Genomic DNA, 23157 nt, shown 5'->3' with positions numbered 1-23157 from the left:
TTCCCATCTCTTCCTTCTCCCTCTCTCTTCCCATCTCTTCCTTCCCCTTCTCCCTCTCTCTTCCCATCTCTTCCTTCTCCCTCTCTCTTCCCATCTCTTCCTTCCCCTTCTCCCTCTCTCTTCCCATCTCTTCCTTCCCCTTCTCCCCCTCTCTTCCCATCTCTTCCTTCCCCTTCTCCCTCTCTCTTCCCATCTCTTCCTTCTCCTTCTCCCTCTCTCTTCCCATTTCTTCCTTCCCCTTATTCCTCTCTCTTCCCATCTCTTCCTTCGCCTTCACCCTCTCTCTTCCCATCTCTTCCTTCTCCTTCTCCCTCTCTCCTCCCATTCTCTTCCTTCCCCTTCTCCCTCTCTCTTCCCATCTCTTCCTTCCCCTTCTCCCTCTCTCTTCCCATCTCTTCCTTCCCCTTCTCCCTCTTTCTTCCCATCTCTTCCTTCCCCTTCTCCCTCTCTCTTCCCATCTCTTCCTTCCCCTTCTCCCTCTCTCTTCCCATTTCTTCCTTCCCCTTATTCCTCTCTCTTCCCATCTCTTCCTTCCCCTTCTCCCTCTCTCTTCCCATCTCTTCCTTCCCCTTCTCCCTCTTTCTTCCCATCTCTTCCTTCCCCTTCTCCCTCTCTCTTTTGCTCCCTCCCTTTCCCTTCTTTAATTCCCTTCCCTTTCTCTAATTCCCCTGCTCTCTCTCCCCCCACTATCTCCCCCTTCCCTCTGTGTGTGTGTGTGTGTGTGTGTGTGTGTGTGTGTGTGTGTGTGTGTGTGTGTTTGTGAGTGTGAGTAAAGACTTGTGATGGGCCGACACTGACTGTCACCAGGAAATCACACCACTGGCTGAAGACAGCACTTATTTTATTACTCTGTCTGGAAATGACAGGATACAAGGACTGAGGGACTGACCGAAGGAAGGAAGGAGGGAGGGAGAGAGAGAGAATGGGGTGCAGAGAGAGAGAGGGATAGAGAGAGGGGGATGGAGGGGAGACAGAAGGGGAAGGGAGAGAGAAGAGGAGGGGGGGGGGGGGTTGGAGGAAGAAGAGAGAGAGAAGGGGAAGAGGCTTGGAAGGTGAGGTGGGGGTGGGAGAGAGAGAGAGAGAGAGAGAGAAGGGGGACACGCACTCTCAGTCAATGTCTCCGTCATCTTGGTAGTCTGTAGTGTCCGAGGACAACGCCTATGCGCGTCTTTTTTCCTCGTTGGGTGTGGTGGACTGGCATAATTCTGCCCCACGAGAGGGCGCCGCCACAGAATGATGGTTTGAATGTGAGTGCAAGCTGTTTGGGCTGTTATACAGTTATTTGTGGCTGTGGAGTTTTTTGGGGCTGGTATACAGTTATTTGTGGCTGTGGAGTTTTTTGGGCTGGTATACAGTTATTTGTGGCTGTGGAGTTTTTTGGGCTGTTATACAGTTATTTGTGGCTGTGGAGTTTTTTTTGGCTGTTATACAGTTATTTGTGGCTGTGGAGGTTTTTTTTGTCTGTTATACAGTTATTTGTGGCTGTGGAGTTTTTTGGGCTGGTATACAGTTATTTGTGGCTATGGAGTTTTTTGGGCTGGTATACAGTTATTTGTGGCTATGGAGCTTTTGGGGCTGTTATACAGTTATTTGTGGCCATGGAGTTTTTTGGGCTGGTATACAGTTATTTGTGGCTATGGAGTTTTTTTGGTTGTTATACAGTTATTTGTGGCTATGGAGTTTTTTTTGGTTGTTATACAGTTATTTGTGGCTATGGAGTTTTTTTTTTTTTTTTTTTTTTTTTTTTTTTTTTTTTTGCTGTTATACAGTTCTTTGTGGCTGTGGAGTTTTTTTTGGCTGGTATACAGTTATTTGTGGCTATGGAGTTTTTTTTGGCTGGTATACAGTTATTTGTGGCTATGGAGTTTTTTTTGGCTGGTATACAGTTATTTGTGGCCATGGAGGTTTTTTTGGCTGGTATACAGTTATTTGTGGCTATGGAGTTTTTTTTGGCTGGTATTCAGTTATTTGTGGCCATGGAGTCCCGATCTGGACCGGCATGGGCGTCCGGCTGCTGTGAGAGGGCGGAGAAAACTGTCCCACGGGCTCTGTGGGTGGGCATTGCTGCCACCGCTGTTGCATCCTTCCTCTTCTCGCGGGCTCCGGCGATAGATGTTTGCTGCTGCGGCAGTTCTTTTCAAAGTTGTCGCGTGCTTGCATTGTCTGAGCACTCCAGCCGGTCCTCCCCGTTGCACGCTCCTCTACAGCTGTAGGGGGGGGATTTCTGCATACGCAGTTTTTGGCGTTTACGAAGTCTTCTTCTTCTTCTTCGTTCGTGGGCTGCAACCCCCACGTTCACTCGTATGCACACGAGTGAGCTTTTACGTGTATGACCGTTTTTACCCCGCCATGTAGGCAGCCATACTCCGCTTTCGGGGGTGTGCATGCTGGGTATGTTCTTGTTTCCATAACCCACCGAACGCTGACATGGATTACAGGATCTTTAACGTGCGTATTTGATCTTCTGTTTGCATATACACACGAAGGGGGTTCAGGCACTAGCAGGTCTGCACATGTGTTGACCTGGGAGATCGTAAAAGTCTCCACCCTTTACCCACCAGGCGCCGTCACCGTGATTCGAACCCGGGACCCTCAGATTGAAAGTCCAACGCTTTAACCACTCGGCTATTGCGCCCGTCGTTTACGAAGTCATTTTTAAACGTTTCAGGGGTTCCTAGGGGGTGGGGTCTCCCAGTCTTAGCTGACAATCACCAGACGCTCAAGTCACTTATCACACTGTTACCACCACTCTTCATGTATGATAGTCCAGTCAGTCGTCTCCGACTCTTGACTACCAGAACAGCAGATGGGGCGACTGCTGTTCCAGCTATCTGGGATTGAATTTTGATGATTGCAGCGGAGAGTGTCTTGTCCGAGTTTTATCCTAACTCTCTCGGCCAAGAGGGATTCAGAGCAGTGGGCGTTGGGGATTGTCTCCTCCCCCCCCCCCCCCCCCAAAATATAAGGCCAGCTCACCAGCCACAAGTTTGCAATGATACTAATGACACACCGGTGTACACAATCCCTCCATCTCTTATCCACCGCCGCACCACACTGTAGCTATTGTTGATCACCCGTGCCCCCCCCCCCACCCCCCGCCCCCTGATGCCCGGTTTCTTCCCATTCCAAGCCCCCTCCCTTCCACCCCCCACCCCCCCAAACTCCCCCCCGCACCTCTTTCCACTGCCACCTCCTCCTCCGGCCTTGTTGACCTCTCTTCCCCTGTCTGTCTGTCTGTCCACCTGTCCCTTCACGATGACAAAGGAGGGGTAATGGCGGTGGGTAGCAGGGTCAGGCAGGTTTAAGTGATTGTCACAGCTCCGTCTATTTGTCTGTCTGTCTGTCTGCATGTCTGTCTCTTTCTTCTCTCAAACACACGCTCATACACACACGCGGACGCACGCACGCATGCATGTAAACACATATCTACCACAGCTGGATATCATTTAAATGAAAATACTACCACCACTACTACTACTACTACTACTACTACTACTGCTGCTGCTGCTGCTGCTACTACTACGACTTCTACACACAAGCACGCGCACGCACGCAGATACTCAGTGGACTGGCCTCACATGTGATTAAAACAGACAGGGGATATAAATGTACCAGTGCTGGGATCGATAGTTTGTGAATCCTGATACGTCCACGTGAGGTCGGTCTGGCCATAAGCAACAAAGATCAACAAATCAAGGAATAAATAAAAAAATAAAACGCACCTGTGCAGATCTGCTTCATGGATGGAGCGCAGTATGCCATTCTTCATCTTATAATGATGATGATAATAATAATGGCACTTAATATTACTAGCAGTGATAATTATGATTTAATAATAATAATATTATTATTATTATTATGCATTCCCTGCTACAGGTGGGCTTTCAAGTGAATGGCCGTTTTTACCTTGCCTTGTAGGTAGCCGTACTTCAGGGCGTGCATGCTGGGTATGCTCTTGTTTCCATTATCCACCGAACGCTTACGTTGATGACGTTGACTTTGACATTCTGCATGCGTGTGCACGCGAAGGGAGTTCAGGCACGAGCAAGTCTGCACGCATGCTGACATTGGAGATCGGGGGGAAAAAAAACACGTCCACCCTAACCTTCCTGGTGGGCCGAAACCGGGAATCGAACTCGGGGAGAAACTCAGGCGAGAATGTAGAGCCCTAACCACTTGGCCACCACATCCGTCTGTTGTTGTTGCTGCTGCTGCTGTTACTGCTGCTGTTACTGCTGGCGTTACTGCTGCCCTTGCTGGTGTTACTGCTGCTCTTGCTGGTGTTACTGCTGCTGCTGCTATTGTTTTGTATTTGTCATATTTTTTGTCGTTCTCCTTTTGTCACAACAGATTTCTCTGTGTGAAATTCGGGCTGCTCTCCACAGGGAGAGCGCGTCGCTACACTACAGCGCCGCCCATTTTTGGGGGTATTTTTTCCTGTGTGCAGTTTTTTTTTTGTTTTTGTTTTTTTGTTTTTTTTGTTTTTGTTTTTCCTATCGAAGTGGATTTTTCTACAGAATTTTGCCAGAAACAACCCTTTTGTTGCCGTGGGTTCTTTTACGTGCGCTAAGTGCATGCTGCACACGGGACCTCGGTTTATTGTCTCATCCGAATGACTAGCGTCCAGACTACTACTCGAGGTCTAGTGGAGGGGGAGAAAATATCGGCGGCTGAGCCGTGATTCGGACCAGCCCGCTCAGATTCTCTCCCTTCCTGGGTGGACGCGTTTCTTCTAGGCCATCACTCACTCTTAGAGAGAGAGAGAGAGAGAGAGAGAGAGAGAGAGAGAGAGAGAGAGAGAGACCTCGACTGATTATATGTATTTTGTTGATATTATTATCATTTTTCGTATTCTTCGTATCATGATATTTTACTCATACCAGTACTAAAGAAGTGACGATGGTGTGTTTCAGAACTGGAAAAGGTGCAGTCGGAGCTGTTCGATGTGAAGTCCAAGTATGACGAGGCCACGTCCGCCAAGTCAGTATTCACAGACACTTCTCTCTTTGTTCTCTCTCTGTCTGTCTGTCTGTCTATCTGTCTCTGTCTTTGTCTCTCTGTGTCTCTGTTTCTGTCTCTCCCTCTGTCTGTGTATCTCTGTCTCTGTCTCTCTGTCTTTCACTATCTGTCTCTCATCTTGTCTCTCTCTGTCTCTGTCATATGTCTCTGTGTGTGTGTGTGTGTGTGTGTGTGTGTGTCTGTGTCTGTGTCTCTGTTACTGTCTCTCCCTCTGTCTGTCTCTGTCTCTCTGAATCTCTCTGTCTTTCACTATCTGTCATCTTGTCTCTCTCTGTCTCTGTCTTATGTCTCTGTCTCCCACAGTGTGTGTGTGTGTGTGTGTGTGTGTGTGTGTGTGTGTCTCTCAGTCTCTGAGTCTTGTCTCGTCTGTTGGTCTTGCCCATGGCATGTGTTCGCCAGCACTCTTGTATTGGCTTCAAACCGATGAAACTGAAGAAGTCGGAATGCGTGGTATGGGGCATTAGTTAAGAAGAAATGACATTGGTCATCAGTCACTCCGCATTTGGGGGTAGGGCTGCATGGAGCGAACTATGGGTGCACCGCAGTTTGTGTAGCGCTTCCAAAGTCTACGCTAATTCCATTGAGCTCAGGAACGTTCTTTACACAAAAGCAAACCTGACACCAGCGCTTCTAAGATCATCTACTCACGCAACCCGATCCTGAGCGGCAAACTCTCTCCATGCTTTCCGCTTGTACATGTATGTGAAATGGCGTGCAATTATCATCGTGTGTGCATTGCATCATTCATACGCACACGCATCTGCGTTCACTTTCACTCACATTAAATTTTGCATGCCTGCATGCGGATTGCGCGCGCGTACACACATACACTCATACACAGATGCACACACGCACATGCACGCGTGCAGCACACACGCACACGCACACACGCACACACACCGCACGTGCAACAAGGAGGAGGAATTTTTGTTTAATGTACCCCCCCCCCCCCCCCCACCCCCCGTCACACATACGGGTGATTGTAGAGTTTGCAACAAGGACTTATGAGCAGAAGTAATAAGAGGAATAATGCTGAGCTTTGGCGTTGGGGGTGGGGGTGTGGGTGGGGGAGATGTCAGGCCCAGGGGTCGTGCTTTGAGGAATGTGACGGCAGCTACTACTGCTTTGCTGACGTGGGATTACATGATGTGTGTGGGTCTGCTTTCAGTTAAGCCAGTCAGGGGAGTTTCGGGAGGAGAGGATTTGGCTTCATCAGTGGCTTATACTGCTGCTGCTACATCCAGTTGTCTGGGTTTCTCGGGGAGTGGAAGGCAAAGGACGGACAGGGAGGGGCAAAGAGAGCAAGGAGTGTGATGTTGGGGGAGATTTGGGGTGGGTGGGTAGTGTGTGTGTGTGTGTGTGTGTGTGTGTGTGTGTGTGCGCGCGCGCGTGCACCTCTCTCTCTTTCTCTCTCTCACTCTCTCTCTATATATATCCAAGCCCAGATGTCACACACACAAACACAAACACACACACCAAAAAAACAAACAAAGAAACAAACAAAGAAACCCAAACAACAACAACAACAAAACAGTAGTCTTCTTAATTACAAAAGATGGATAGGGGGATAGGGTGGGAGTGCATAGAGTGGAGAGTGTGTTGGGAAAATTAGGAAAGAAGCGGTTGTCTTGTAGGAACGGAGGAGACCGGGCAGTACAATGGAGTCATACAGACAGAGAGAGAGAGAGAGAGAGAGAGAGAGAGAGAGAACCTTCTCGTCACCAACGCGGGAGCGTGATGGATCAAGACACACCACAGGGGGATTTCAGGCAATCAGTGTTTGACTTTTGTGGAGAGCTGGCCGAGTGCCATGGCCGACTGCCGTGAGTCGCCTGCTGGTGGTTTCTTCCCTCTGTGTCCCCTGTGTCCACTTGTTAACTTGCTTGTTGGCTTCATCATCGTCAGCAGATGAAAAGGCTGTCGGAAGACTTCTCTGTGCTCTCCGTCTGTGCGACGCAGTGAAGAGTTGAAGCGGATAATTATTATGATGTCGCAAGACCTGTGTGAATGTGTAAGGGGGGGGGGGGGGGGGGGGGGGGGGTTAGCGTTTTACTGTGCACACACCCCTCCGAAGGGGCAACGGCCTTTTTGAATAAACGCTGCTCAGTTGCAAGTGCAGTTTCTCTGTCTCTGCGAACGTTGCGGGCCCCCCACCCCCACCCCACCCCTCATTATTAATGTCTTCTGCACTCAACACAGAAAACTGGGAGACAGTAGCTGTCAGTGTTGTGTTGGTGTGGGGGAAGGGTGATGAGGGCGTGGAGTCATGAGGGGAGGGGGCGGTGGGTGGGGCGGGGGTGGGGGGTGGGGGCGGAGAAAGGACAACAGGGAGTATGTTACAGGAGGAAATACAAGAGCTGATCGCCAGTGTGTGTGTGTGTGTGTGTGTGTTGCCTCGCCTGGAGAGAAGGTGATGAAGCGAAATGACACGGGCTGTCAGGAACCGACATGTCACATGTCAGCCCCCCCCCCCCAGCCCCCCCCCCCTCCGACGCCCCCCCCCCCCCTCTCAAACAAGCGTCTTCCACATCTCCAATCCGCCCTCTGTCTCCCTTCTCCCCTTCTCGTTTTCTTCCCCGTTCCACCCCTCTTCACCCTCCCTCCTCCCGCCCCCCCCCCCCGCCTCCCTGTATGGATATCATGTCTGTGAAAGGAATTTAAAAAAAACAGGGACAAGCACTCCGTAACTGTCATTGTCTTCTCTGTCCATCCTTCTTGGCCCTGCCCTCTCGCCCTCCCCCCTCCCCCCTCTCCTCAGTCTTCCCCCCACTTCACGCTGTGCTACTATCGTAGAAGAAGTAGCAGTAGTAGTAGTAGTAGTAGTAGTAGTAGTAGTCGTTCAGTCCCATCAGCCCCATCCACAAATATGCAGCTTCTGTTCAAACGCGTGCGTGTGTGTGTGTATGTGTGTGTGTGTGTGTGTGTGTGTGTGTGTGTGAGAGAGAGAGTGTGTGTGTGTGCGTGCGTGCGTGTGTGTGTGTGTGTGTGTGTGTGTGTGTGTGTGTGTGTGTGTGCGTGTGTGTGTGCGCGTGCGTGCGTGCAGTGCATGCATGTGTGAGTATGCACAAGTTTTTATATTGATAGGCACTTATATGTATCCAGATTTCTACTGTATCTGTGCTTGTGTATGATTTTCGATTTATGCTTGTATGTTATTATGTACTAACCCCCCCCCCCCACCCACCCCCGCGGTATTCCTTGTGACCCCGGTACACTTGGTAATAAAGACATATTCTGTTCTATTCTATTCTATGGATGGAGTTGTGTTCTGTGTAATGTTTCTGGCCCAGCTGGTGTTCGACAGGCCTATTCTTCTTCTTCTTCTTCTTCCTCCTCTTCTTCGTCTTCTTTTTCTTATTCATTTATTCGTGGGTTGCGACTCTCAAGTTCACTCAGTAGTCATATACACCACAGTTGGGCTTTTACTTGTATAACCGTTTTATGTCCCCACAATGTAGGCAGTCATACTCCGTTTTCCGTTGTTGTTTTTTTCGGGGTGGGGATGGAGATAGGTGAGTGTGAGTCATAACTGGCCTATTGAAGAATGACAGTTCTCTCCCTTACTGTGAAGACAAAGTCTGTCTGACGCTGGCCTGCCTGTCAGACCTGGGCCTCCCTCCGTTTGCCGTTTTGTCTCACTGGACATAAACATTTATAGGCTCATGGGTTTCAGCTGTGACTCTTGAGCAAGTGTGTTTCAGTTTGATGTTTAACAAGTGTGTTTCAGTCGAACTTGTAGAGGCCTTTCAACACTGTCTGCCATCAGTCAGGATGGTCGCTCGGAGGCTACAGCTTGCCACGTGTCTGATCTGATGCCTGTGGTTTCCAGGTCTCTTTTTGTAATGCAGGCATTTTTTTGTGGCGTAGATGGTGTAGTGGGTCTGCTTGTTATTTTACACCACCCCATTTAGGTAGGGAGCATCGAGTTCAATAGTAGTCCCTCTCAGCTCAGTGGTAGGGAGGAATCTGACAGGCCGCTACTAATGGGGGGAGAGGGAACTCTGCTGTCACTAGCTGACTTCCTAGGCGGTGCAGCTGTGTTGGGAGTCCTGCTGTGCTGGACTGACGTGCCACAGGAAAGAAAGAGAGGGGACGAGTTCAACAGTAAGCAGTGTTTGACAGTGTTAACGTGCAAGGGATTAAGAGGGCTTAGTGTCTGGGGCTGACATCGTCAGTAGACCGCTAGAGAGTTCCGTGCTTACATGACGTGTCACCCCACCCCCCCTACCTACCTCAGTGAACCACTGAGGAAATGCTGATTATTAATGTTGGTACTTGTTTAGTGCCGGTCAGAGGCCGAACCCATTGTGCTTCAGAAACACAGAGTCATTTACACGTCTGGCTGCTTTCCTGGGTCTAGAGCTGACTGAGAGCTGCCTTTACTCAGCGCTTATCATTCATTTCCTTATCACTCACTCTGTCAGGCTTCAGTCATGCGTACACGCACACTCATGTATATATATATGAGTGGATTTTTCATAAGAATTTTTGGGGAAAAAAAACTCCCAACCACCACGGTCATGTTGCTATGTCTTCCTCTTCATGCGCAAAGTGCATGCTGCACACAACCACCGCACCACAAGGTCCAGTGGAGGTGGGGGGGAATTCTGGCGATTCTGTGGGATTCGATCCTGCACCCTCACCCCCCGAAAGCGAAGTATGGCTGCCTACAGGGCGGGGTAAAAACGGTCATACACGTAAAAGCCCACTCGTGTACATACGAGTGAACGTGGGAGTTACAGCCCACGAAAGCTGAAGAAGAAGAAGAAGAAGAAGAAGATCCTGCACCCTCAGATTCTCGCATTTTCTCTGGACGCATTACCACTCTTATGCCCCCAGTCAACAAGAGGAGGAGGAGAGGGCAGTGAGTGGTGGTGATGCCAGTTGCCTGGCACTCAGGTAGAGAGAGAGAGAGACCTTGTGGCTGTGGTCTGTAGTGCGCTCTGCCTTGACCATTTTCACATGCCTTGTCTGCTGAGGGGTAGGGGTGGGGGTGTGGGGTGTGGGTGGGGAATAGGGGGAGAGGGAGGGAGCGGGACTGTAGGGAGAGGGAGTGGGAAAGACAGCGGGGGAGAGAGAGAGAGAGAGAGAGAGAGAGAGAGAGAGGGGGGGTGGGAGAGACAGGGGGTAGAGGAAGATGGAGAGGGGGAGACAGAGAAAGAGGGGTAGGGAGGTGGAGAGAGAGAGAGCGAGAGGGAGAGAGACAGGGGGTGGGGGGAGAGAGAGAGAGAGAGAGAGAGAGAGAGAGAGAGGAAGGAGGGTGGAGAAAAAGTGAGAGAGGGAGAGAGACAGAGGGTAGGAGGGAGAGAGAGAGACAGGGAGAGTGAGAGAGGGAGGGGGAGAGAGAGAGATAGGTGGAGAGAGAGGGAGACAGAGAAAGAATGAGAAATATTTTATTGTAGAAGGCCTTTTGACTCATTACAATGTCGAGCACACACACACACACACACACACACACACACACACACACACACACACACACACACACACACACACACACACACACACACACACACACACACACACACACACACACACACACACACGACAGACATACACTCACACTTAGTCTCTCACACACATACACCCACACGCAAACACCAATCCTTACACACACACACACACACACACACACACACACACACACACACACTGTGGCTCACACACCCACACCCACACACAAACTTCCACCCACCCACCCCCTCCACACTCACACATACACACCCAACACACACACACACACACACACACACACACACACATACATGTACATGCATTTGCACACACAATCATACACGCACATAGACACACATAGTATGATCCATAATTATTAGAACTATATCTGTTGATCTGACTCATAAGTAGACACAACCATATATATATATATATATATATATATATATATATATATATATATATAAATGCAGTCACTGTCACATAAGACGTTCCGCTTTAGTATAACCCCCCCCCCCCCCGCCCCTACCCCCAAACCCAAAACAGAGCTGATTTTTTTTACTCACTTGTGTAAACAGTTAAAGTGAGTGTGTGTTTTAACCCGGTGTTCGGTTGTGTGTGTGTGTGTGTGTGTGTGAGGGGGGGGGGGGGTTAACTTTAACATTGCAATTTTCTATGGAAATACGGTATCTGCCAATACCAAGTTTGGCTTAAACATAGTAGGAAAAAAATCTTCAAAATCATACCAATAATAGTTTGTAAGTCTCCCGAATTTAGCGGTATTTCCGAATCATTAACGGTCGGTCCGGATTCCGAAAACCGCGGTTACCCCTATTTGCAGCTTTCCGATTGTCTGATGAGAATACGTCATGACTTCGGATCTTGACAAAACACGTTGCAGAGCTTGACGCGATGGTAACGTCTCCTTTACCGCCGAATTAAAACAATTTCTTAGATCATCATCGACGTGTTTACTGCATATGAATGTTTTAAAGTGGATACCGAATTAACTGGAATCAACAGAAAAAGAAATTGAATGGAAGGTGTCCGTAGTTTCTCAGTGAGTGGGAAGACAAAGCTTGTGGATCACAGATCTCTGCAGATCTACAAAAACGGACATATATTGCAGTGTTTTTGAGGCGATGGGAACGTCTCCTTTACCTTGAAAGAAAAAAAATTTAAATGGCCGAAATATGCTAAAATAATACGATTTAAATCGCGTTATGACTTGGATTGCCACTGTTGATTTATTCCGCTAAAACATCATGCTCAAATAATAATATTTGAACGTCATCATCGAAGCCGCGTTAACACAGTGGGTAAAATCACACATTCTCGACCCAAACATTTGTGGTTCGAATCTGCATTGAAGCCTTTTTTCTTTCTTTCGCGAAGCTGTATATAATTATATTAACGATTAGAGAACACAGTTCAACAAACTTTTTTTTTTTCTCTCGCGAAGCTGTATTTAATTAAAATACAACGAAAGACATTTCAACAAACAGAATTTTTTATTTTTATAATTTTTTTTCTTCTTCTTTAAGTGAGTATCACAAGTGAGTCTTGAACTGGTTGAATGTCTTGCCTTTTTTGTTCTCTGTAGATCTATGTGTCTATTATCTTCTTCCCCCCTCCCTCTCTCTCTCTCTCTCTCTCTCTCTCTGTGTGTGTGTGTGTGTGTGTGTGTGTGTTTGTGTGTGTGTGTGTTCCTTTTCTATTTTTTATTGATGTATTCATTTTCTTCTGATTCTTGGGAGTGATTTGTAATCGAGAAAGTTGTAACTGCCACTGGGGGGAACTATACAAAATTATTATTATACTCCTCCTCCTCCACCCCTCCCGTTCCACCCCATTTGTCACTGTTTGAACAGATCAAATCAATACAAGTAAGGGGAATTCCTCTGTGTGCGTGCGTGCGTGTGTGTGTGCGTGCGTGCGTGCGTGCGTGCGTGCGTGTGTGTGTGTGTGTGTGTGTGTGTGTGTGGCATTGATGATCGTGGTCCAATCAATTGATTAAAGCATCCCCCTCCCACTCCCAGCCTCCAGTGAATGGGAACACTGAGGGAGGATTTTCCGCTTAGTTGCAGTGGGAAGAATCGATTTTGGGAGAGCTTTTAGCGCTGATTGGCAGATGTATTGATCTCGCTGGTGATGGTTTGGAGGGGCTGGAACCCCTCCCCCCTCCCCTCTCCCCCCCTCTCCCCACCACTCCCCCCTCTCCCTCCACCAATGACCAGTGCTCTGTCTCCTGTCCTCTCACCTCCCCCCCCACCCCCCACCTCCCACCATCCCTCGGATCACGTTGCCAAGGCAACAGAATCGAAGAGATTGAAATTATCCGAAAGACAAGTGTTGTCCATTTGGTTGCCCCAGACCAACATGCATTCAGTTGGTGAGCTGTGTGTGGTCTGGGCGAAGGAAGCATCTTTTTGATTGGTGTGTTGGTAGTAGTGGGGGAAGGGGAGATAGGGGGTGAGGGGTTGGGGAGGGGGGGGGGGGAAGCTGTGTGCAGTATGTGTAACTAGTTTTGTGTGATTATTGTTTGTTTGTTGTTTGATGCTGTGAATTTCATTCTTTGTTATTGTTCATATTTGTGGGGGGCTGAAATATTTTGTTGTTCTTTGTGTGTGTGTGTGTGTGTGTGTGTGTGTGTTTAAAAAAAAAAATTGTTTTGGTGTTATTTATTCTTTTATATATAATTATATTTTTTCTTTGAATGGAAAAATTGTTTTTGTGGTGAATATGAGCAGTGGTGGTTGTAATTTGTATTCATACATAAACTCTCATACACACTCACTCTCATACGCACTCTAAATCAAAGAAGGAAAAAATAGAGCACACAACACACACTTGTTTCTGTTGATCCTTTTATTTGTTTGTGCTTTGTCACTCTCTTTTTTTTCCCCTCAACAAGAGAGCATCTGCTTCCTTTGAAGAAAATAATGGTGTATGTGGTGGTGGGTTTGGAATATGTACGGTACCCAGTCTTCCATCTGAACACACAGTGATGGGAAGAATGGTTGATTGACATTGTTTGTCGTCGCTGTGATTTACGTGGTGTGTCAACCACTGTGATTTTCATGGTGTGTCTATACTGTGATTTACATGGTGTGTCAACCACTGTGATTTTCATGGTGTGTCTACTCTGTGATTTACATTTACGTGGTGTGTCAACCACTGTGATTTTCATGGTGTATCTACTCTGTGATTAACATTTACGTGGTGTGTCTACGTTGTGATTTACATGGCGTGTCTACACTGATCTGCATGGTGTGTCTACCCTGTGATTTACATTTACATGGTGTGTCAACCACTGTGATTTACATGGTGTGTCTACGTTGTGATTTACGTGGTGTGTCAACACTGTGATTTTCATGGTGTGTCTATACTGTGATTTACATGGTGTGTCTACCCTGTGATTTACATTTACATGGTGTGTCAACACTGTGATTTACTTTTTTTATGGTGTGTTTACACTGTGATTTACATGGTGTGATTTTCATGGTGTCTACACTGTGATTTACATGTGTCTATGCTGTGATTTACACTCTACACTGATTTACATTGTGTGTCTTCATTGTGATTTACATGGTGTGTCTACACTGAGATTTGCATGGTGTGTGATTTATATGGTGTGTCTACACTGTGATGTACATGGTGTGTCTACACTGTGATTTACATGGTGTGTGATTTACATGGTGTGTGATTTATATGGTGTGTCTATACTGTGATTTACATGGTGTGTCCTCACTGTGATTTAACATTTTACATTGTCTGTCGTAACTGTGGTTTGCATGGTGTATCTACACCATGATTTACATTGTGTTTGGGGGTGGCATTGTGGTAATGGACATACCTAGGAAGTGAGAGAATCTGAGACTATGGGATTGGACTCCGCACTCTTCAGAGTTTCCTCCCCTTCCACTAGACCTTTAGTGGTGGTCTGGACACTAGTCATTTGGATGAGACAATAAACTGAGTTCCTGTGTGTGCAGCATGCAATTAGCGCACATGAAAAAGAACCCATGACAACAGAAGGGATTTTTTTGTTGTTTCTGGCAAAATTCTGATGAAATATCCACTTTGATGTTCATGTGTGTGTGTGTGTGTGTGTGTGTGTGTGTGTGTGTGTGTGTGCACATGTCTGAAGCCTGCCTGAATGACAGGAAAAGAAATGATGACGATGGGCGCCTAAAGGCAGCTAGATGTCGGGCAGCTCAGCACAGGTAGACAGCCTGTTGTGCAGAGGACTCTGTGTTTATAAAGCGCTTAGAGCTTGGTTTCTTACTGGAGATGGGCACTGAATAACTATCAGAAATAATGATTATATCTCTTACCATGTTTTTTTTTTCTCTCACCTGGGATGTGTGACGAGCCCAATTGCAAACTTTAGTTTTATAGTCTTTTATTATAATTATGTAGTTTGGTTTATAATAAGTATATTTATTTTTATGTTCAGTTTTTTTTTGTTCTTAAAAAAAAAAAAAAAAAAATCCTCTGATGAAAAATTGACAGAATGGTCAGTGTCAGAGGCATGTCCTGGGTTTAAGTGCATGAATACGTGTATGACTGTGATTGTACTTTGCTTCAATTTTTTCCCCCAGGTGTTTGTTGTTTTGTCAGGTTCTTCAGGTCTGATATTTTACAGTATTTTTGTTTTTTTCACCCCCAATAACCATGCACGGTTGACTGGGCAATGACCAACAAAAACAAGGGTTACATTGTGTGTCATTTCAGGGTCTGCGTGATTGATATTTACAGGATTTTTTTTTTTTACCCCTGATATGGTGGTTGTGTGTGTGACATGGCTGGGCTATAAGCAGGAAAAGTGTGTGGTGTGGTTGGGCTATAAGCGGGAAAAGTGTGTGGCGTGGTTGGGCTAGAAGCAGGAAAAGTGTGTGGTGTGGTTGGGCTATAAGCGGGAAAAGTGTGTGGCGTGGTTGGGCTATAAGCAGGAAAAGTGTGTGGTGTGGTTGGGCTATAAGCAGGATAAGCAGGAAAAGTGTGTGGTGTGGTTGGCTATAAGCAGGAAAAGTGTGTGGTGTGGTTGGCTATAAGCAGGAAAAGTGGTTGGCTATAAGCAGGAAAAGTGTGTGGTGTGGTTGGGCTATAAGCAGGATAAGCAGGAAAAGTGTGTGGTGTGGTTGGGCTATAAGCAGGAAAAGTGTGTGGTGTGGTTGGCTATAAGCAGGAAAAGTGTGTGGTGTGGTGTGGTTGGGCTATAAGCAGGAAAAGTGTGTGGCATGGTTCGGCCATAAGCGGGAAAAGTGTATGGTGTGGTTGGGCTATAAGCAGGAAAAGTGTGTGGCGTGGTTGGGCTGTAAGCAGCAAAAGTGTGTGGTGTGGTTGGGCTATAAGCAGGAAAAGTGTGTGGTGTGGTTGGGCTATAAGCAGGAAAAGTGTGTGGCGTATTTGGGCTAGAAGCAGGAAAAGTATACGGCATGGTTGGGCTTGAAGCAGGAAAAGTGTGTGGTGTGGTTGGGCTATAAGCAGGAAAAGTGTGTGGCGTGGTTGGGCTTTAAGCAGGAAAATGTGGTGTGGTTGGGCTATAAGAAAGAAAAGTGTGTGGTGTGGTTGGGCTATAAGAAAGAAAAGTGTGGTGTGGTTGGGCTATTAGCAAGAAAAGTGTTTGTGTGGTTGGGCTATAAGCAGGAAAAGTGTGTGGTGTGGTTGGGCTATTAGCAAGAAAAGTGTGTGGCGTGGTTGGGCTATAAGCAGGAAAAGTGTGTGGTGTGGTTGGGCTATTAGCAGGAAAAGTGTGTGGCGTGGTTGGGCTATAAGCAGGAAAAGTGTGTGGCGTGGTTGGGCTATAAGCAGGAAAAGTGTGTGGTGTGGTTGGGCTATAAGCAGGAAAAGTGTGTGGTGTGGTTGGGCTTGAAGCAGGAAAAGTGTGTGGCGTGGTTGGGCTATAAGCAGGAAAAGTGTGTGGTGTGGTGTGGTTGGGCTATAAGCAGGAAAGGTGTGTGGTGTGGTTGGGCTATAAGCAGGAAAAGTGTGTGGCATGGCTGGGCTATAAGCAGGAAAAGTGTGTGGTGTGGTTGGGCTATAAGCAGGAAAAGTGTGTGGCGTGGTTGGGCTATAAGCAGGAAAAGTGTGTGGCGTGGTTGGGCTATAAGCAGGAAAAGAAAAAAGATCCAAATTACATTATTGTGTTGGTTTGTTGTGCAGGTCGGATGAAATGGACATGGTAATGGCAGACTTGGAAAGGGCTACTGAGGTAATTCCCTCTCCCTGTCACTGTCTCTCTCTCTCTCTCTCATTTCTTTTTCCCTACCCCATACTCTCTCTCTCTCTCTGTCCCCTCTCTCATTCTCTCTCTCCCCTCCTCTCTCTCTCCCCCCTCGGCCCCCCTCTCTCTCCCCTCTCTCATTCTCTCTCTCTCTCCTCCCCCCCTCTCTCTCCCCCCTCACCCACCCCTCTCTCTGTCTCTCTCATTCACTAATAGCAATGCTGAACTGTTTAAATGTTTCTTCATCTATTTATGATTTATAAACATCATATGACATTTTCTCTTTTCGTTCATGCTGACCTCCATCATAATGTGTGTGTGTTTGTGTGTGTGTGTGTGTGTGTGTGTGTGTGTGTGTGTGTGTGTGTGTGTCTGTGCTGTGTGTGTGTGTGTGTGTGTGTGTGTGTGTGTGTGTGAATGTTTGTCACCCTCCAATGAACAACTCTCCTTGGGGGGGAAGCAGAAAGCGGCAGCGTCGGAGCGTGAAGCGGAACAGTTACGTCAGCAGTTGCAGACAGTGAAGTCGTCGTCGTCATCATCGTCGTCGTCGTTCTCGACAGGGGAGACAAGCAACCTGATGAGACCCACCACAGGGGAAGGGGAGGGTGGGGAGCTGGGGGTGGCCATCCAACCCCCACCCTCACCCTCCCTCCACCTGGAACTGGCCGCCAAAGAGAAAGAGGTTTGTGGGTGTGTGGGTCAGGTGGGTGGGTGGGGACGTGGGGCCTGGAGATGGGAGAGGCATCATTGCATCTGGACAAATCCTTACGCGCCACACTACGTCTGGTAGGTGGATGGATGCCTGACCAGCAGCGTAACCCAGTGCGCTCAGTTAGGCCTTGAAAGCATCTGTTTGTGTTTCTATCAGAGTGGGTTCGTTCTACAGAATTTTGCCCATGGATATGTTGCCATGTGTTCTTTTACAGTGCGCCAAGTGCGTGCAGAGCATGGGACCTTGGTTCATCGTCTTGTGTGAATGACTAGACGCTCAGTTTGATTTTCCAGTCAAACTTGGGGAAATAGGCACTGGACTGGCAACTGAGCACAGACCATCATGGACACTGTACTGGCTGAAAAAAAAAAAAGAGAAAAAAAGAACTGCACTCACTCACACACACACACTCACACACTCACACACACACACAAGCGCGCGCACACACACACACACACAAGCGCACACACACACACACACACACACACACACACACACACACACACACACATACACACACACATACACACACACACACGATCTACTCTTCAGTAACATCCTTTTCCTCTCTCCCTGCCGCTATCTCACCCTATCTCTCGCTCTCCAATGTGAGTTATCATATCACTGAAAGCTTGGTTTTTCACCCCATCCTCCACTCACCCTCCCCCCCACTTACCCCTGCCCCTCCACCCCTCCCTACCACCTCCCTTCCTCTCTCCTCTGCCCCCAATGCCTCCTCCCTCCACCCACCCACCCGCCCGCCCACCCACCCACCCCAGTACTGTAGATTGATCCAAAGTGATTGATTGATTGCCTGTGGTCATGTATTGATCCAGGGGTGGGTGGGGGTAGGGAAAGGGGTGGAACTGCTCAAGCCTGGGTTGTCATGGTAACACAAGTTCCCTGCCATGGGGGTGGTGGTTAGAGGGGTGGCTGGAGGGTGGGGGGGAGGGCATGGTGGGGGGGGGGGATGATGGCTATGGGGCCAGGGGATGAAGGTCCCTAGGGGATAAAGGGGATGTGGGGGGAGGGATGGAGTAGGGGGGTGTGGGGGGCGGCGGGGTATGGGGGACAGAGATTGATCAGTGATTAGGGACGATCGGGTGCCAGAGCATCGCTGACCACATCCGACCCCCCCCCCCCCCCCCCGACCCCAGCTCCCACACACACTCACACACTTCCCAACTCCTGATGGCAGCATGTTGGAAGGGGTGTGGGGTGTGTGGGTGGGACTGAGGTGTTAGAGAGGGGTAGTGGGGTGGGGGATGGATGGGTGGTTGGGTGGTGGTTGTGGCAGTGTGTGTGTGTGTGTGTGTGTGTGTGTGGTGATGGTTGGTTGTGTGTTAATGTGTTGTTCTGGCGAGTGTGTCTGGCTGGGTGGTTTTTGCTTGTATGTCTATCTTCATCTCTGTTTTTCAGTGATAATGTGATGTTTCCCTTTAGCTCTCATTGGCTTGCTTCTCAGATTTTGTTTGTTTTGTTTTGTTTTGTTTTGGTAGGATGCATGCAGCAGCATGCATAATTACATGCACCCTTGCACACATGCATGCACATTCGCAGTTGACACATGCACAATTTCTACATGGATCGATACAGATGTATTATCCGCTTATACAGACACAGACATGCACACTGACACACATGCATAGACTTGCCACACTCTGTCTGTGTGTGTGTGTGTGTGTGTGTCTGTGCTTGCAATACAACAGTTTCACTGTGGTGTGCAGGTGGCTCGGCTGATGAAGGATGTGCAAGAGTTGCAGAGCTCCTTCCGGAAACTTCAGGAAGACACCTCAGCCCAGGTATGAACAGAACATAAGTTTAATGAAATATATGGAATGAAAGAACTGTTGTTTTGAAAAAAAAAGAAGACATTCACATTTCCAAACGCTCAATGAAAAAGCCTGGTAAACAGCTCTCCTCCCCCTAACCTGATCACCACATAGGGGTTACGCAGCAACACAGTGAGTGGAGTGGTGGCCTATGGTAACATGCCTGCCTGGGAAGCAAGATGTTAAACTGAGTGTGCAGGATCAAACCCCATAATTTGTGGGGAAACTGTCTCCCCCTCCACTGGAACTTGAGTAGTGGTCTGGATGCTGACCAGCCTGATGAAAACAGTAAACCGAAATCCTGTGTGTACAAGCATGCACTTAGTGCTTGTAACCCATGGGAGCAAGAGTTGTTGCTGGCAAAATTTTGTAGAAGAGTCCACTTTGATTGTAAACGTATACATTTGCAGACAGAAACAAAACAAAATAAAACAAAACAAAAAAAGAAAAAAAAAGAAAAAAAAAAAAGGGGGTGGCAATTACATACAATACTACTTTACTACAGTACACTACACTGCACTGCAATACACTGCACCACTCCACTCTGTGCTTTGCTACATTATGCTGCCCTGCACTGCACTGCACCGCACTCCACACAACACTACACTCCACTGCACAGCAATGCACTGCGCTGCACTCCACTCCACTGCACTGCACTGCACTCCACTCCACTGCACTCCACTGCACTGCACTCCACTGCACTGCACTGCACTCCACTCCACTGCACTGCACTGCACTCCACTCCACTGCACTCCACTGCACTGCACTCCACTGCACTGCACTCCACTCCACTCCACTCCACTCCACTCCACTGCACTGCACTCCATTGCACTGCACTGCACTGCACTACACTACACTACGCTACACTGCACTCCACTACCCCCCACTCCACTCCACTACACTACACAATAATACAATACAGTACAATATAGATACAAGTAACTTTACACAGAGAGGAAGAAGTCAGAATGCTGAAGACACTGATCTGCCAAAAGAGGAAGAAGGCAGAATGCTGAAGACACTTATCTGCCGAAAGAGGAAGAAGGCAGAATGCTGAAGACACTGATCTGCCAAAAGAGGAAGAAGGCAGAATGCTTAACTCTTTCCATACGAACGGCGAAAGAGACGACGTTAACAGCGTTTCACCCCAATTACCATCATCAAAATATTGCAAGCGGAAGGCTCTTATACTGAAGACGTGAATGTTGACAAAGTATACCACAATTCTGACGACGGAAACTAAAGGTTGGGTCATTCAGACACCCACTGGACATCCGAGGGGTCTGTGTAGAGGAGAAGAGAGGACTGGCCGTACTGAGTGAGTTAAGACACTGCTCTGCCAAAAGAGGGAGAAGGCAGAATGCTGAAGACACTGATCTGCCAAAAGAGGAAGAAGGCAGAATGCTGAAGACACTTATCTGCCAAAAGAGGAAGAAGGCAGAATGCTGAAGACACTGATCTGCCAAAAGAGGAAGAAGGCAGAATGCTGAAGACACTGATCTGCCAAAAGAGGAAGAAGGCAGAATGCTGAAGACACTGATCTGCCAAAAGAGGAAGAAGGCAGAATGCTTAACTCTTTCCATACGAACGGCGAAAGAGACGACGTTAACAGCATTTCACCCCAATTACCATCATCAAAATATTGCAAGCGGAAGGCTCTTATACTGAAGACGTGAATGTTGACAAAGTATACCACAATTCTGACGACGGAAACTAAAGGTTGGGTCATTCAGACACCCACTGGACATCCGAGGGGTCTGTGTAGAGGAGAAGAGAGGACTGGCCGTACTGAGTGAGTTAAGACGCTGATCTGCCAAAAGAGGAAGAAGGCAGAATGCTGAAGACACTTACCAGCCAAAAGAGTACCAGCGAGGGTCTGGGTTTGAATCCCAATTCTCACCTTTTCTCCCACCACTTTGACTGGAAAATCAAACTCAGCATCTAGTCATGTGGATGAGACAATAAACCAAGATCCTGTGTGCAGAACACTCTTGGTATACTGAAATATTTGCTTATTTGCTTATTTATCATCATTATTGTCTTTTTATTTCTTTTTATTTTTTTTATTTGATTTGATTTATTTTATTTATTTTTAAAATTATTTTTTATTCATTTATTGATTTATTTATTGATTTATTGATTGATTGATTGGTTTATTTTTTATTTTCATTTTTTGGTTTTTATGTGCGTATAGAGTTGATTTCATCAAAATTTCGCGCCTTATAGATACCATAATAATTATTATTATTATCTTTATTTTTTAATTATTCAAGTTATTTTATTTTAAAATTTATTTTTATTCTATTTTATTTATTTATTTTTTTATTTATCTATTTATTTATATATTTTTTTTATTGATTTATTTTCTTTTTTTTTTTCTTTCTCAAGGCCTTACTAAGTGCGTTGGGTTACACTGCTGGTCAGGCATCTGCTTGGCAGATGTGATGTAGTGTAAATGGATTTGACCGAACGCAGTGGCGCCTCCTAGAGCTACTGATACCAATACTGAGACTGATACTAGAATTGAAAAAGAACTCTAGGCAACACAATTGTTGTCCTGTCAAAATTCTGCAGAAAGAAAGAAAGAAATGCTCTATGACAGGTACACAAATTACATACGCAAAGTTTTTCAAGGCCTGACCAGGCACACTGGGTTATGCTGCTGGTCGGGCGTCTTGTCTAACATATGTGGTGTAGCGTTATATGGATTTAAAAATTTTTTCTGAAAACAGCGATGCCTCCTTGAGAAACTGAAACTGAAACAGGTAGCTTGATTGCTGACACAGGTGTCGAGGCTTGAGGAGGAGCTGAAGATGAAAAACAAAACTCTGGCTTTGCTGGAAGACAAGCTCTGCTCTCAGGATGACTACCAGGAGATCAAACGGGAACTGGGGTATGTTGGTTTTTTTTGGGTTTTTTTCCCCCCCAAATATTTTGATTCATTCATTTTTTGTTGTTGCAATGTATGCAAGCATAATTATATGTCGTTCACACACATTGCATTACGTTAAAATAATGCTTTAGAAAATGAAAAAAAAAAAAAAAAGAAAAAGAAGAAGAAAGGCATGTGACATATATAGACAGTATGCTGCAGAATTTTTTGGCTTCTGTATACTCTTTTCATCCGTTCCTCAAAAAATTGTGCAAACTTTCAAGAACACAATGAAATGATATGATTTGCCATAATGGCAAACACCACTGTTAGCATTGTTGACCTTTTCTGTTTTCCTTTTTTCCTTTTTTTCCCTCTTTGGAATTTGGGTATGTTATCATGACTGGGGTATGTTATCTGATCTAGGGTAAGATCTAGGGTATGTTATCAGAACTGAACTGGGGTGTGTTACCCGAACTGGGGCACATTATCAGAACATGGGTGCGTTAACAGAATTGGGGAAGGTTATCAGAGCTCAGCTGGGGTAGTTTATCAGGACAGAGGTATGCAGCTCAGAACTGAGTTATGGTATCAGAACTTGGGGTAGGTTATCAGAATAATATCTTGGGTATGTTGTCAAAACTGGGGTATGTTGATCAGGTCTGAGGTATTTATGAGAACTGGGCTATGTTATCAGAATCAGATCTGGGTATGTTATCAGAATTGGGATGTGTTATCAGAACTTGGATATGCTTTCAGAGCTGGGGTATGTTGTCAGATCAGGGGGTGGGTAGGTGGGTTATCAGAACTGGGGTATGTCAACAGAACTGGGGTATGTCAACAGAACTGGGGTATGTTATCAGATCAGGGGTATTGTAACAGAACTGGGGTGTGTTATCAGATCAGGGGTATGTTGACAGAACTGAGGTTTGTTATCAGGACTTGGGTATGTTATCAGATCAGGGGGTGGGTGGGTGGTTATCAGAACTGGGGTATATTAACAGAACTGGGGTGTGTTATCAGAACTGGGGTATATTAA

The 23157-nt window shown here is 46.9% G+C and overlaps 1 protein-coding gene across 1 annotated transcript in view; it reads left to right on the top strand.

The window, feature by feature from the left end:
* LOC143275075 (homeobox protein cut-like 1) overlaps positions 1 to 23157 on the top strand; it is a 136415-nt gene that overhangs the window by 93122 nt on the left and 20136 nt on the right. Inside the window, exons 7-11 of the mRNA XM_076579140.1 lie at positions 4914 to 4980; positions 16642 to 16690; positions 17166 to 17384; positions 19142 to 19216; positions 22033 to 22139. Of these exons, the coding sequence (XP_076435255.1) occupies positions 4914 to 4980; positions 16642 to 16690; positions 17166 to 17384; positions 19142 to 19216; positions 22033 to 22139 (517 nt within the window). The remainder of the gene's footprint in view (positions 1 to 4913; positions 4981 to 16641; positions 16691 to 17165; positions 17385 to 19141; positions 19217 to 22032; positions 22140 to 23157) is intronic.

Source organism: Babylonia areolata, chromosome 29, assembly GCF_041734735.1.
Source record: "Babylonia areolata isolate BAREFJ2019XMU chromosome 29, ASM4173473v1, whole genome shotgun sequence".
Lineage (NCBI taxonomy): Eukaryota > Metazoa > Mollusca > Gastropoda > Neogastropoda > Buccinidae > Babylonia > Babylonia areolata.
The sequence above is the reverse complement of the archived record's forward strand: the minus strand, read 5'-3'. Positions and strand labels throughout refer to the sequence as shown.